Source organism: Lissotriton vulgaris, chromosome 4_1 (assembly GCF_964263255.1).
Source record: "Lissotriton vulgaris chromosome 4_1, aLisVul1.2, whole genome shotgun sequence".
NCBI lineage: Eukaryota > Metazoa > Chordata > Amphibia > Caudata > Salamandridae > Lissotriton > Lissotriton vulgaris.
Genome location: NC_141691.1, coordinates 1,515,176,114 through 1,515,189,668, shown reverse-complemented (window position 1 = coordinate 1,515,189,668; position 13,555 = coordinate 1,515,176,114). Strand labels below are relative to the sequence as shown.

The window sequence follows — 13,555 nt, the reverse complement described above, 5'->3', positions numbered from 1 at the left end:
CAGTTTGCTAGAAGTTTCCCCCTCTCCCTCTCTCATTATTAGCCCCTCTCGCACTCCTGTACAGTGTCATCTCAGGGCTCCCATTTGTACAGGAATTCCCACAGACGGCAGAGTTATGGAGTTACAGGCGCTAGTCGGCGGGAAACTACCTCCTGGGCACCCTCTGCAAAAGAAATTGTGTGTCTCACCAGCACTGAAGGAGCACTGCAAACATTGTAATCTACGATTTATATACCGTTCCTTGTACACCTGGTGCTGCACCTGTGAGATGCATCGCAATACAGGTGAGAGAGGACTGGTGGACCGGGCTCTGGAATTAGAGCTGGGGCAGAGTCAGTTGCATAGCTGTCATGCTATCGCATGCAGTGTGTGAGGCCTCCAGCCTTTACCGCTGTTTTAGCCAGCAGCAGTTTGTATGTAGAGTTTTTAACCGATACTTACTGCTTTAAAAGTGCAACTACAAGTCCCAGACTGCAGTTGCGATCAGCAACCAAAAAAAGCCAAGATCGGCTGAAGATGTTACACGTGACATGAGGCCACGCACAGCTATGCCTTTGGAAAACCGCTTGAGTCTTGCTTGCCACGGGTAATGCGGTCGCCCTGCATCAGGGCTGCCTGCTGGAATTAGAAGATGCAGAAGGACTAAATTATATGGTCATGCTGTCTAAATTATGTGGCTACAAAAGGCAAATTATGTGGCAGAATGCGCCACATTTTGATATTATTACCTTATTTTGTTCTAACTTGTATGCGCGTTAACAGTATCTGAGCAAATGTTTCGCCTCATTTGTACCAGGTTGGCACTTAAATTCATCAGTAAGTAACAGAAAGGTAAGCAGGCAACTTTTGCAAATGGCCTCCCACTGCTTTGCTCCTGGTTTGGTTTTGACTATAACCATCATTGCAGAGGCTTTACCGGTAGAAAGCAATCACGGGACCCGGCTTTAGCTTAACATGTTTACAGCTAAAGCGGGGGTGCTGCGATTGTAACAAAAGTAAACAAATGGCGGCCCTACGCTTTTGTTTCTATTTATTTAGTTTTGGTTACACGGGTTATCTTATAACTGAGCACTCAATAAGAATTGAGAAATCTGTTTCTGGTATTTCAGGACCTGGCTATAAAATGCAAACTGAGCGCCTTTAAGTTAAAACGAGCCTGCAGTCTAAATCAATATAGTTAGTTAAGTACTGGAGAAACATGGCTCCAGTTTGAATGTCAGTGTAATTGGAGATGCATAATTTGCTTTTACTCAACACATAATTTAGATAAATCTGCAGCAAGGTATTTCTTTCTTAAACATCGGTTCCAATCAAGCTTTCCTAGGCAAATTCGTACAATAAATTGTTTGTGCACTTTAATGCGCACGAAGTACCGCCAGCCCGACGGGATTCCTTATTTATGCAACAAGCAGGTACAGGCCTGAAAATAACTTGTAGGCACGGACAAAGGCAGCTAATATGGCATGTAACTAGGTCGGACTCCATTTGCCCAACTCTAAAAGCCACGCAGAGCAAAAAAACAAAAAAAATAAATAAAATCAACAGTAGCGCCCCTCAGTGGTAGTTCTAGGACTGGGTGCAAAACACGCATTGAATGATGAAGAAAACGAGCGGTTAAACCGCATCTGCGGCTTCGCCAACTTACCTTGCACCTTTTCCCGCGAGTAGCTGTAGAAGACGTGACCAACGAAAATAACTTTAGCAATTAAACAAGTACTCATCAGTGTCTTCAATTTTTGCAACAAGTCTAAGGGGGCGTGAAATGCAGGTTTGAGGGCAGCGTGATCTGCGTTACATAAATTACTTTCTTACAAGGGGGCTAGATAAACCCACAAGATAATCCTCTCCACGTGCTTAGCGAATTTTCTTTAAAAACACCTGTAGCCTATAATTACATCAGAGGTTAACGGATTGGTGACGTTACAACGCGTACCGTCACAACGCGTGCTGTTACAACGCGTCCCTTACAACGCAAGTCGTTACCACGACTTGCGTTGGGGGCACGGATATCGAATAGTATAATTTACTATTCTAACACCAGTCCCCGTGGACACTAGGGAAGGTGTTGGAATAGTAAATTTACTATTTTTAATCTTCTAGCGCCCTCCAGCGCAAGTCGTGGTAACGACTTGCGTTGTTACGGACGCGTCGTAACAGCACCGCGTTGAAACATCCGCGTTGTAACGGATGTTTCCCGAGGTTAACAAGTGGCAGTGAAAGCGATCGCTTTTTCGTTGCTATGACAACGAAAGCATCGCAAGATGGCGTCGGTCTGTCCACAGTCCGACAGACACGCTCATGCTGTCTGCCATGGATGGCAAGAGCAGCCATGTTTGTCCATGCAGACGCATGCATGCGAGTGCTCAGCAGAACCAATTCCAAAAGGTATGCGCAATAGTGAGAGCAGCGCATGCGCTGTTTCGCTAGGCGAGACCTACAAAGGGTGGCCTCATTTTGCCCTCCAACTTTCAGCCCATATTTCTCCTGAATGAGATGGGCAAGCTTTACGAAAAAAAATTGCCTGCTATACTACAAGATTATCTGGGCAGTAATGAGGTTGTAGTTGTTTGCAAACTGGCTTTTTTCTGCGTACTGGAAATGAGAAGAAGGACTACCACTTACAAGGAAATTTGTCCCCTTGAAAAAGAAGTTGCTATTCTTGGTCTTCCTTGACCATCAAGGCGGCATATGACAACTATGACAGACCTGTCCGAGGGTGTTGCTCGATAAGCAGGTGTGCCTAATCTACAATGCGTTATCTTTTCTTTATACTTCCATAATATTGTAACAGAGCAGTTTGGATCTATGGGTGGATAGACCGAACCCTTTGGACTATGGAAGTCATCATTTTTAATGTGTTTTTATTAATGACTTTATAACATACATACATACACTAAGTCTTCACTTCAGATTGCCTGGACCGTGGGACTTGGTCCATCAAATTACATGAGCCAGCTGCTGCATCAACCTTTCGCGGCCAGTACATACTGCATGTTAAAGGCACCTTGAGGTCGAAAATACAGAACATATCGATAAGTCAGAAGGGACTAATGGAGTAAATTTTCAACATAGTACAGAGTACACTTTGCTTCCGATTTAATACCAGATAAAACACAATCGATGAAAGGCTAAAACGTTTTAATAAATACATTTAAATATATTTTTGGGCTACCACGAAAAAGTTGTATGTAGCTGGTCTGTCAGCTTAAATTAAATTTCATCGTATTTGATTCATGTAGCATAGAAAACTGTAGTACTCTGGGTTAAACATTACATACACAGTGCAAAATAAGACTGGTCTTGTCTAGCAAGCTACCTGTGAAAATCCACCCAAAATGATTCTGTTGGAAGGAATGCCGTTTTTCACTTCTTGGTCAATCAGTGCTTTCACTAGAAAGAAAGAAATTGCAAACATATAATAAGATACAGCACTCAACACCAAATATTAAATAGCACACCATAAAGAAAAGATACATACGCCGATGATTCACATTTTCAATTTATTTTAAATTGTAACAGTATCGGGCAAACGTCCCATGGAAAGATGTGGCAACACACTAACAGTCCTAACCATATCCTTCCTTGGCCAACTTTAGTTTTCACTGATATATATGTTATTATCTGACAAATCAGTGCCAACACTGACATTTTAAACATATGCTTGGAAAATCCAAGACTTAGTCAAAGGCTTTAGAATACAGAATGAATATAACATTGCAAGAATGACAGTCCTACATGCAAAATCCATTGAATGGGTAAAGATTCATCAATAAGTTTGAGGAAAAGAGCAGTCCCCACAGCATACAACATCCTGAAAAACAAAATCACTGGACATGGGTGACGTTTTCTCCTATAAAAATAAACTACTCACATAAATATCTGAGCCAGTCTTTGTAATCAATAATATTGGATGGAGGAAAACAGACTGTTAAGCTACGAGAGAAGGGTGCCACAGTTTTGTTTGGAGCTGTGGTTGTGCTACACAGAGGCTGAAACAATCTAACTCCTCTTAGGAGTTGATGACTCCTAGGACTCTTAGACGCCTGACTCAAGAACAGAAGACAAGGAATTCCGCTGCATCACACTCAAGGTGTTCGGCGCCCCCCTGCCCTCTCTCGACCCCAGGACACCTTCTACCGGAGCTACAGGAGGGTCAACCGAACTCCCGACATCAGCAGCCTCAGGACGCCCTCCACACATCGCCAGCTGAAGAAATCGGCTGCCACATAGAATCACGCTTCAAATCGGAGCGTGAACAGACGTAGCTCTCTGCGCCTGGTTCCAAAATGGCGTACCTCCAGGACACTCCGGCCCAAAGACCCCAGCCGCAACAACTCGCAGGGCTCCTTGACCGAGGCGCAGGTGAGGCATCGGCCTTAAGCCCCGGTGACTTGTCTCCTGCCTCCAATCTCGCCCCCAAGCGGCCACCACGCTGAATCGGAGCCTTCAATCGCCTCCTCTCCTCCTTACCTGGCCTACAAATGGCGGCCGAGTAAGGACGGCCCGACCAGTAATCCCCAGGCTACAATCCTCTCCGGGGGCTTCGTGTACCAGCGAAGGTGAGCCTCGCCTGACACTGAGCCCCGGTGATCGCTCCTGCCACTGCACACGCCCTGAGCTTTGCACGCCCGGACTTTGAGCCCCGCCTGATCCTAAAATGGCAGACCTCCCAGGACAACTTGCCCGGTAGTTACCGGCCACTCTCTCTCTGGGGACTGGAGGCTGAATCGCGTCCTCCACTTTCCCAAGAGACCTCCTCCTGCCACTGATTTCTCTCCCAGCAGCTCCTGCATCGAACCGGAGCCAAAAACCGATCCCTGCGCCCCCCTGACCCAAAAATGGCGGCCCAGCAAGGACAACTCAAACTAATTCTGCCGGCCACAACCTCTCCGTAACCATTCTGAAACAAGCGAAGACGAATAGCGCCGGACCACGACTCCTAGAGACTGCCTCTTGGTCCCTGCCAGCTTGCCCAGGTACACACTCATTGACCGGAAGCCCTTATTTGCCCTCTCCTTTCCGCCTGACCTCAATAGGGTGGCTCAACCAGGACTGCCTATTTAGTAAGCCCTGACATCGACCTCTATGAGGGCCCCCTGAAGGAGGCACAGATGAGCCACGCAGTGCTACAAGACCTAGAGACAGCCTCTTGCCCCTGCCCTCCCTCCTAGCTACCTGTTCCCGAACCGGAGCCCCTAGTTTATTGCCTCCTCGCCCGTGACTCCAATAGGGCAGCACTTCCAGCCCTACATCTCCCGGTGCTCCGCATCCACCATAGGGGCACCCTGAAGTCGGCACAGGTAAACCGCGCCACATCACAAGCCTTGGTCACAGCCTCCCAACCCCCTGTCCCCTAATCAGTCAGTTCACCCTCCCCATCCCCAGGCCCCGATTCCAAAGAGGGCTATGGAAGCAATGTCCCCGGAGGAAGCGACCGAGCTGGTCTCCACTTACTTCACCCCTCCAACCCACGACCTGCAATCCGCAATCCAGGTAATCACTGGGACCAGAAATGAACACTCTGTCCAGAATCCCCTCACACCCCCTTCCTCCCTCATCACCATCCCTACGGAACCAAACAAAGAGACCCACAGCACTAACTGCATGCTCATAAACTGCAGGTCTGCCACGAAACATGCTACAGAGCTGGCAGAATCCATTCTCAACCACGACATTGCCTTCTTTACCGAGACCTGGCTCAATGACTCCTCTCCTCCGATCCTGTATATGCTCGTACCCCCGGGTTTCTCTATCATCAAGAAAGATAGAAAAGTCCAAAAAAGCGGAGGCGTGGCAATTATCCACAACAATAACCTATCGGTGGCTGAAACCGATAACTTCATGTACAACTCCTTCGAATGTCTAAACGCAAACATCAAAACCTCCAACAATAATCTCGCGCACTGCCACCTCCTGTACCATCCTCCAGGCAACTCAGTCATGTTCACGGAACACCTGTCAGACCTAATCGCACACTGCTCTCTCCAACATACCAACAACATCATTCTAGGCGACCTTAACCTTCACTGGAATGATAAGAACAGTGTTCCAGTACAAACCCTAAATGACCTACTCCATACCAGCAACCTCACCCAGCACTGTTCAAAAGAAACCCACAACAATGGAGCTATCCTGGATGCCATCATCGCCAATCATGACGCAATCACTATAGATCAAATCCTTCCGGTCGACTGGTCAGACCATCACCTTGTCCTATTCCACTTCTCTCATCAGATCTTGCCTCTACCCTCCATCTCAAACCCCCCCTCATGGTCGAGAAACTTATCGTAGATCAACACAGATGAGTTAGAAGAGAAAATATCCTCCCTCCTGCCCATCTCCCCGGAACGCCTCTCTACTGAAGAACTCACATCCCACTACAATGTTACCATGTCCTCCATCCTAGGCGAACTAGCCCCCTTGAAATTGAAAAAACCCAGGAACATACCCTCCAGATCCCGGTTCAACAAGGACATTAATTAGGAAAGAAGGCAACTCAGAGCCTCTGAACGTCTCTGGAGAAAGAACCCCTTCTCCAGCCGTTACGATGAACTCAGAGCAGCAAGAAGAAAGTACAAACGACATATCAATATCGAAAAATCCAACTTTTTCTGCACCGTGCTGGACAAGGCCAAAAACAGACCAAGAGAACTCTTTGACATCATCAAAAAACAAACGTCCAAGCTAGCGACATCCCTCATACAGCCCTCAAAAACCTTATGTGACAACTTCACCAACTTCTTTATCTTAAAAAATCCCCATGATGGAACTTTCACTCGACATTAACCTCTATCCCCCCCGACAAAGACTGCTCTCCAACAATCGAAACTACCACGAAAAGGCGACCAGCAACAACCTGGTCCTCCTTCAACCGCATCACAGAATCTGAGATCCTCAAATTTATCTCCTCCTCCAAGCCATCGTCTCACAACCTCGATACCATACCCTCTCAAATGGTCAAAGAACTGAAACTCACCCTAGCACCACTTTGGTGCGAAATCATAAACCGTTCCCTAAAAACTGGCATTATACCAGATTGCCTTAAAGTCGGCCAAGTCACTCCCCTGCTGAAGAAAGCAGGCTTAGACTCAACCGACCTGAATAATTTCAGACCTATCTCCAATCTCCCTTTCCTTGCCAAAATCCTAGAAAATGCGTTCTCCGTCAACTGAACAAACATATTGACAACATTAATTTGCTGGACCACCACCAATCAGGCTTTAGAAAAGGATACAGCACCGAAACTGTAATCCTCAACATCATGGACAACATCTTTAACTCCCTCGACTCGGGCCACTGCTGTCTCCTCATCCTCCTAGACTTGTCAGCAGCCTTTGACGCTCACTCTAGACCATAGTCTTCTCATCAAAGCTCTCAAAGAGCGGGTAGGTGCAGAGAAAGTGGTCCTCCAATGGTTCTCCTTCTTCCAAAACTGCTCCCAAAGAGTAAAAATCAAATCCTTTGCCTCCGAACTCCTCCCCGTGAACAGAGGCGTCCCTCAAGGATCCATTCTCTTCCCTCCCCTCAACTGTTCAACATATATATGGAACCCCTCACCTCCATTTTGAAAAAAGCGAACATCCCCTTTCATCTATATGCAGATGACACACAGATCTACTTGGAAACCACCTCCTTTAACAACATTCTAAGACTCAACAATACGCTCAGAGAAGTCCAAGAATGGCTATCAACGAACCACCTCAAACTCAATCAGGGAAAAACCGAGATCCTCCTCATCTCCAACAAGGAAGAAAACCCGCAAATCGTTGAATGGCTAAAAGCCATTGATGCCCTCAACGGAAATCTTACCCTGGCAACCTCGGTCAAATCACTGGGAATCACCCTTGACCACAAACTTTCCATGACTAATCATATCAAGAACTCCGCCAAGAGCGCCGACCTCAAACAAGCCACCCAACCCCTGGTAGTGTCCAGACTGGACTACGGGAACACAGTCCTCTCCGGTACAGCTAGCTCCCACCTAGCCCCACTCAAAACCACCCTCAATGCAGCAGCCAGAATGGTCACTGGAATCAAATAATTTGACCATATATCTCCCGCACTCATAGATCTAAAATGGCTCCCAGTCGAAATGCGGGCCAGTTTCAGAACTACCTGCCTCACACACAAAGCCCTGCATACAGGGAAACTGGAATACCTAGCCTCCAAACTCAAGAAAGCTGGGCAAGCAAGAAGCCTCAGGAGTTCCAACTCCTTCTTACTCATTCCCCTGAAAACACGTAAACAAAAGACTGCATCCTGCTCTTTTGCAGGAAACACTCCAAAAATCTGGAACGCCATCCCGGTCGACATCAGAACCACCCCCTCCTTTCCAAAATTCAAAAGCCTCCTAAAAACCTTTTACCTCAACCGCGCCTTCCCGAATGCAAATACGTTACGCACACGCCTCCACCAGGCAGTCACCTGACAGCGCGCCCCCACCGGGCAGTCACCTGACAGCGCGCCCCCACCGGGCAGCCATCAGACATCACACAACCACTACCTACCACATGCCCTCTCCCTGAACTCTCAGCCCCTGGGTCCGTACCGCTAAGAGAACATTTACTCCATAAGACTTGCTTTCCCTAGGCTTTGAGACTACATCTTGGCCCCTCTTCCTCAATGCTACTCCTCGGATCCCTCAACCTCTCTACCTCAACAACACACCTCTGACGCTCAGCAGAACTGTAAAGTTTGAACTTTTCTGTATTTGCCTACCATGCCATTGTCCTGTATTTTGCCTCCTCTTCATCATGTTGTAAAGCGCTCCGATACTCTCGGGTCCGGCTAGCGCTATAGAAAACCTCTAAATAAAATAATAATAGGTAAATTGGTTTCCGTGAGGAATACTTTTCCCACCATTTGTAGCATGGAACAAGCAGCAAAGACATCTTCAGTGAAATATTCATGTGCAACATCACCAACGCAACATCACAGGTGAGAAATAAAATTACTTGGAGAGGGAGCCTATATGGCTGCCTCAACATGCGCAACTTAGGACAACCTTGTTGGGCTTCATCTCCTCTTATTGCAGCCTTGGAACCAATAATCCCCCGGGATGGGCCAGAACTCTAGGAAAACGGAGATGGCACTGGAGAGTGGAGAGGGCCCAACCTTGCTCCGAGCTGGGACTAAGGAGTAGAGGCAGGGTCGCAACACGAAATAAGGCCAGAGGTGGAGTAGGTGAGGCCTGCAGAAACACAAGGATCCTATACAGGCTGAGCACTTCCGTCCCAATTATACATTGAGACAGCCTGGCAAGTGTTTAAACAGACATATTTCCTGGGCAGGCTGTGGCACACTTGACAAAGACTCAAAGTGAAAAATACCAGATCATCAGTGTAGGCTACAGACAAGAGCACGACCAAACAGACCATTCAGGGAAGAAATAATAGAAGCCATTTGAAATATTTTCTCTACAAATAAAGATCCCATAGAACCACTTGGGATACCGTGGGAATCTTTTAAAATGATGATACAAGGGAAAATGCATGAGCACATGCTAGGGTGTAAGGATAATATAAAACGACTACATTAGAAAATGAGATGAAAAACACCGTCACGAACATTAGAAAAACAATCATTTTGCTTGTGGAGATCCCAGAGATATGTAGCCTCAACACGCATTAGGTTTTTGATATTGCAGATTGGAGCCTCATGTTCAAAGTACTCAAGTGGTACAGGCTAGGACAAATATTCATGAAATGGGAATTGATCCTCTATAGTGAGGCCACGGCCCTGTAAAAACCAAGAAATAACATCCAAAAGCAATAAAGTAACAAGGGAATAAAGACCAGAATGTCCCCTGTACCCACTGATCTTCGAAAAGGCAATTCAACAGTTGGCATACATTGTTCGAGCTAGACTTGAGAGAAATGGACTTCAGGTCAAAAATTAAAATCGTGTCTAATCCCTTTACTCAGATGAGAACTATCAGAGACCGGTGAATACATAGCATGAAATAGAAAACAATGGTCAGGCTTTCAGTTGAACCTGGCTAAATCTAAACTATCGCCTTCTAACAGGGGTCACACCAGAAGATTTAGACGATTGCTTGCTGAAAATAGAAACCGCACCATTCCTTGGACACAGAAGTATGTAAAGTCTCTGCAGAGGAATATTAGCACAACGTGGAAGCGCTGCTAAAATATGTCAATGTGATCACAGAAATGTGGTTGAAATACCCAATGCCGCTGATGGCCCAAACAGCGTTAAGTAAAAAGATAGTTACTCTCTGTGTACTACATGTCATACTACATATGCTGATGCAAATTCCAGATTTCAAAAGACAGTGGTCCCTAGTAGTTCAGGGATTTAGGCAGAATTGATGGACATACACTCAATAGTCAGTATGACCTTTGTCCAGCCGGACAGGTTTTTATTTTAAGAGATTTTGAAAACATAAAAGGATTTTTTACAAGGTGGGTACAGCCAGTAACCCACAGGGGACAAGACAAAACAGGGGGGTAAACTTGACGCAAACAAAGGCGGTCTGTGCTAGTATCTCAGTGAACAGACAATGGTAAAGTACAAAGCATCATTGTGAAAAATTTTCCATTTACAGGGTACATATGATGCTACTATGTCGACGGCGTTTCGATGCCTACACACAGATACATGGCATCATCTTCAGGACTAAGAGTTAATTTGTTTGTCTTGAAAGCATAACAGTTTGTAGGGCCTATATGCGTACATACAGTTATATTGGGAAAAACAGGAAAAAGGGAGACAAAACATAAACATTGGTCAATAACAAAAAAGACTAGGCATGTATACAAATCTGACCAGTGATCATCTGTGCCATTGTGAACTGTTTGTGACAGTTATGCATTCTCTTAAGAACAACAATTATGTGAATTCTAACGTAGTGGCGGGACAGGCTTTCGTTTCCATGCAGGTCATTGTGATCCGTTTGTGACAGTTGAGACAACATATATGTAAAATCCTAGAGGCACGTTTTCACAGGCCATACTTGCTTGCCAGTGAGGCAACTATATTGGGAGGGAGGCAATACTAGAATCTCTCTAGAAATACTGATACTACCATGGGAAGGAGGAGAGGTGCTAGCCCCTGACTTCAGCTCATATTACACAGCGTCAGTATGCAGTGCCCCGATTCAGAAAAGACATGGTACATCCAGTTAATAAATTAATCCGAATACAACTAATAGCTCGGACAGCCCCGCCATTGCTGCCAAAAAAGAGGTTTAGCACCATGCCCATGCATGCAGACTCTCACAGATATCTGGAACACAAAAGTATTGCAGGAAGGATATAAATACAAGCATATACTGTAGCTATCATTAAAGCTTCTGGCCTGTGTTCAGCAAGCTTACATTTATGAAAAACGGTAGCAGCAATATGGCGGCCCAAAGACTGCACGAGGCGTATGAAGTGGGACGATTGATGTGATTTACATGTTTTACAACTAGACGGAAGATTGGCGGTGCCAACTAGTCTATTTTTTTCTTCCTTTTTTAGTATTATGTAAAGCGCATGGCTCCTCAAATAGGACTGCGGAAAAAAGATCTCAACAACTGGAAATGAAAAAGGCAGATTAGAATAGCTAGGTCTTAAATTGTTTGCGGCCCATCGCTTCGGAGGGGCTTAGGTGCAGATGAAGGAGATGGAATTCCATAATTTTGGTGCCAGATATCTGAAGGAGTGCACTCCCTTACTAGCCCGACAAACCTGAGGTACCTGAGCCAGTCTAAGATTAGCAGAGCAAGGTTCTAGATGGAAAGTTGAGGCTGACAAGGCACCTAACATATTGTAGTCTTAGGTGCGACTAGACCGTGTAAGCAAAGCAGAGGGCTTTAAATTGAATGTGCTTCGCAAAAAGCAATCAAAGAAATCCCTTATTAGAGAGGAGACATGAGGCTGCTTGGGGATACGGCCTAGGAGGTACATGGTCACATTTTTAATTATTTGGAGTCTTTTAAGAGTAGCCTTCATTAATCCCAGATAAAACACGTTGTTGTAGTCCAAGTATTAAGTAATCAAAACCTGTAATAAGGTCTTTTGAAAGGAGCTAGGCAAGACCTGGAGGATCTGCCTAAGGCATCTAAGGAGACCTAAGCAGCAAGAAATCCCTTTGTTGATCCAATGGTCAAGGGTGTGTTCACTGTCCAGCCAAATTCTCAGATTTTTCAACACCTGTTTGGCTGCTGACAGACAACAGAATTCTAAAGTAGTCTTCTTTATCTGGGAGATTACCATTCCATGCTTTCATATCTGAGGAACAGAGTCAGAAATAATCATAGGTTAAGAAGCTCAATTAGCATCTCAGAAAGCACTGGACCCACCGTTTCACATATCCAGGAGGCTGCGGGGTCTGACAAAGATCAAGATTTGATCAAATTGACGAATATCTTGAATTTAGCCTTACAGAAAAGGTTGAAAGTGGACAAAGACAGTCTCTTTGGAGAAGCTACTAGTGTTTGATGCAGTGGGTATGTCTTCCAGAGACGCATTGGGTAAAGAAGAGTAAAGTCTTATTTTATAAAGAACAAAAAATGGCCAGCTCATTACACAGAAGTAGAGTCCAATTGGACTTCAGAATTAGAAAATAAAATTGGCTGAATTTAGTTATTTGTCAATTTTCTCAACATAGAATGCCAGACATGCCTTTCTGATCCCTTTATGGTAGTCTTTAATAGTTTATTAATATGTAACCCTGGAGACAGGATAATAAGACTTATGCCAAGTATTTACCAGAGTTTTCTTTTGGGCTAGTAACTAATAGTTACACCATGGTGCTGGAAGGTGGGTCTTCCCTTTAAAAGCAGAAGATAGGGATCATGCCCAAGATGACGACAGAGTGAGACGAATCTCTCCGCCGCTATGTCTCTGTAGAGCCGAAAACCCTCCGGCCACCCCAGATTTAGAGCGTCCTCAGCCGGAATCGACAGCTGTTGATCGGGACGGATCCCTGAAACCCTGGATGTGGAGAAAACGGCTGTGACCCTGACCCGGTCGTAAACAGCAACATGGGCCTGAGAAGGGATCAAGGCCTAGCCAGAGGCGCAGCAGCGACCAGTGGCACCGGTGGGCAGAGCAATCAGCGGGATCGAGAACCTTTCCCCGCCATGTTGAGATCTTGCAGAGGAGGCAGCAAGATTGGACGCGTCCCCACCCGGGGCGAAGCGCAGAGGGCCTGAACGGGTCTTCCCAGGCACCTCTTAGAAGGCGAGAGGCGGTGTCAGGGAAGACACATTCGGGCCCTCAGCCATCCTGCAAAGGTCCACAACGCATTGTGCAGGTGTTGGCATGTGCCCGCGGTGACCCCGAGAGCAGGACTGATGATTTAGCAGTGCACTGGAGGTAATTAGAAGAGGTGAGGCGTGAGCTGACCGCGATACCGAGGGCCTGAACAAGCAGTCCTGAAGTTGGACCGTCAGTCCCCGTGGATGTCCAATGGGAGGTGAGACTTTCCCCTAGCTCAAGTGCACAGAGCTGGAAGCCACGCAGCACAATGGGAGGGAGACGGCCGCAATCAAACTAGACATGAGGCCGGTTCCATATTCACAGGGGCAGGAATTTGAGTAGGGGCCCGC

General features: G+C 46.2%; 1 protein-coding gene across 1 annotated transcript in view; it reads right to left on the bottom strand.

Moving 5' to 3' along the window:
- Nucleotides 1-13,555, bottom strand: part of LYPLA1 (lysophospholipase 1) — a 375,654-nt gene that overhangs the window by 63,541 nt on the left and 298,558 nt on the right. Inside the window, exon 6 of the mRNA XM_086965753.1 lies at nucleotides 3,317-3,390. Within this exon, the coding sequence (XP_086821879.1) occupies nucleotides 3,317-3,390 (74 nt within the window). The remainder of the gene's footprint in view (nucleotides 1-3,316; nucleotides 3,391-13,555) is intronic.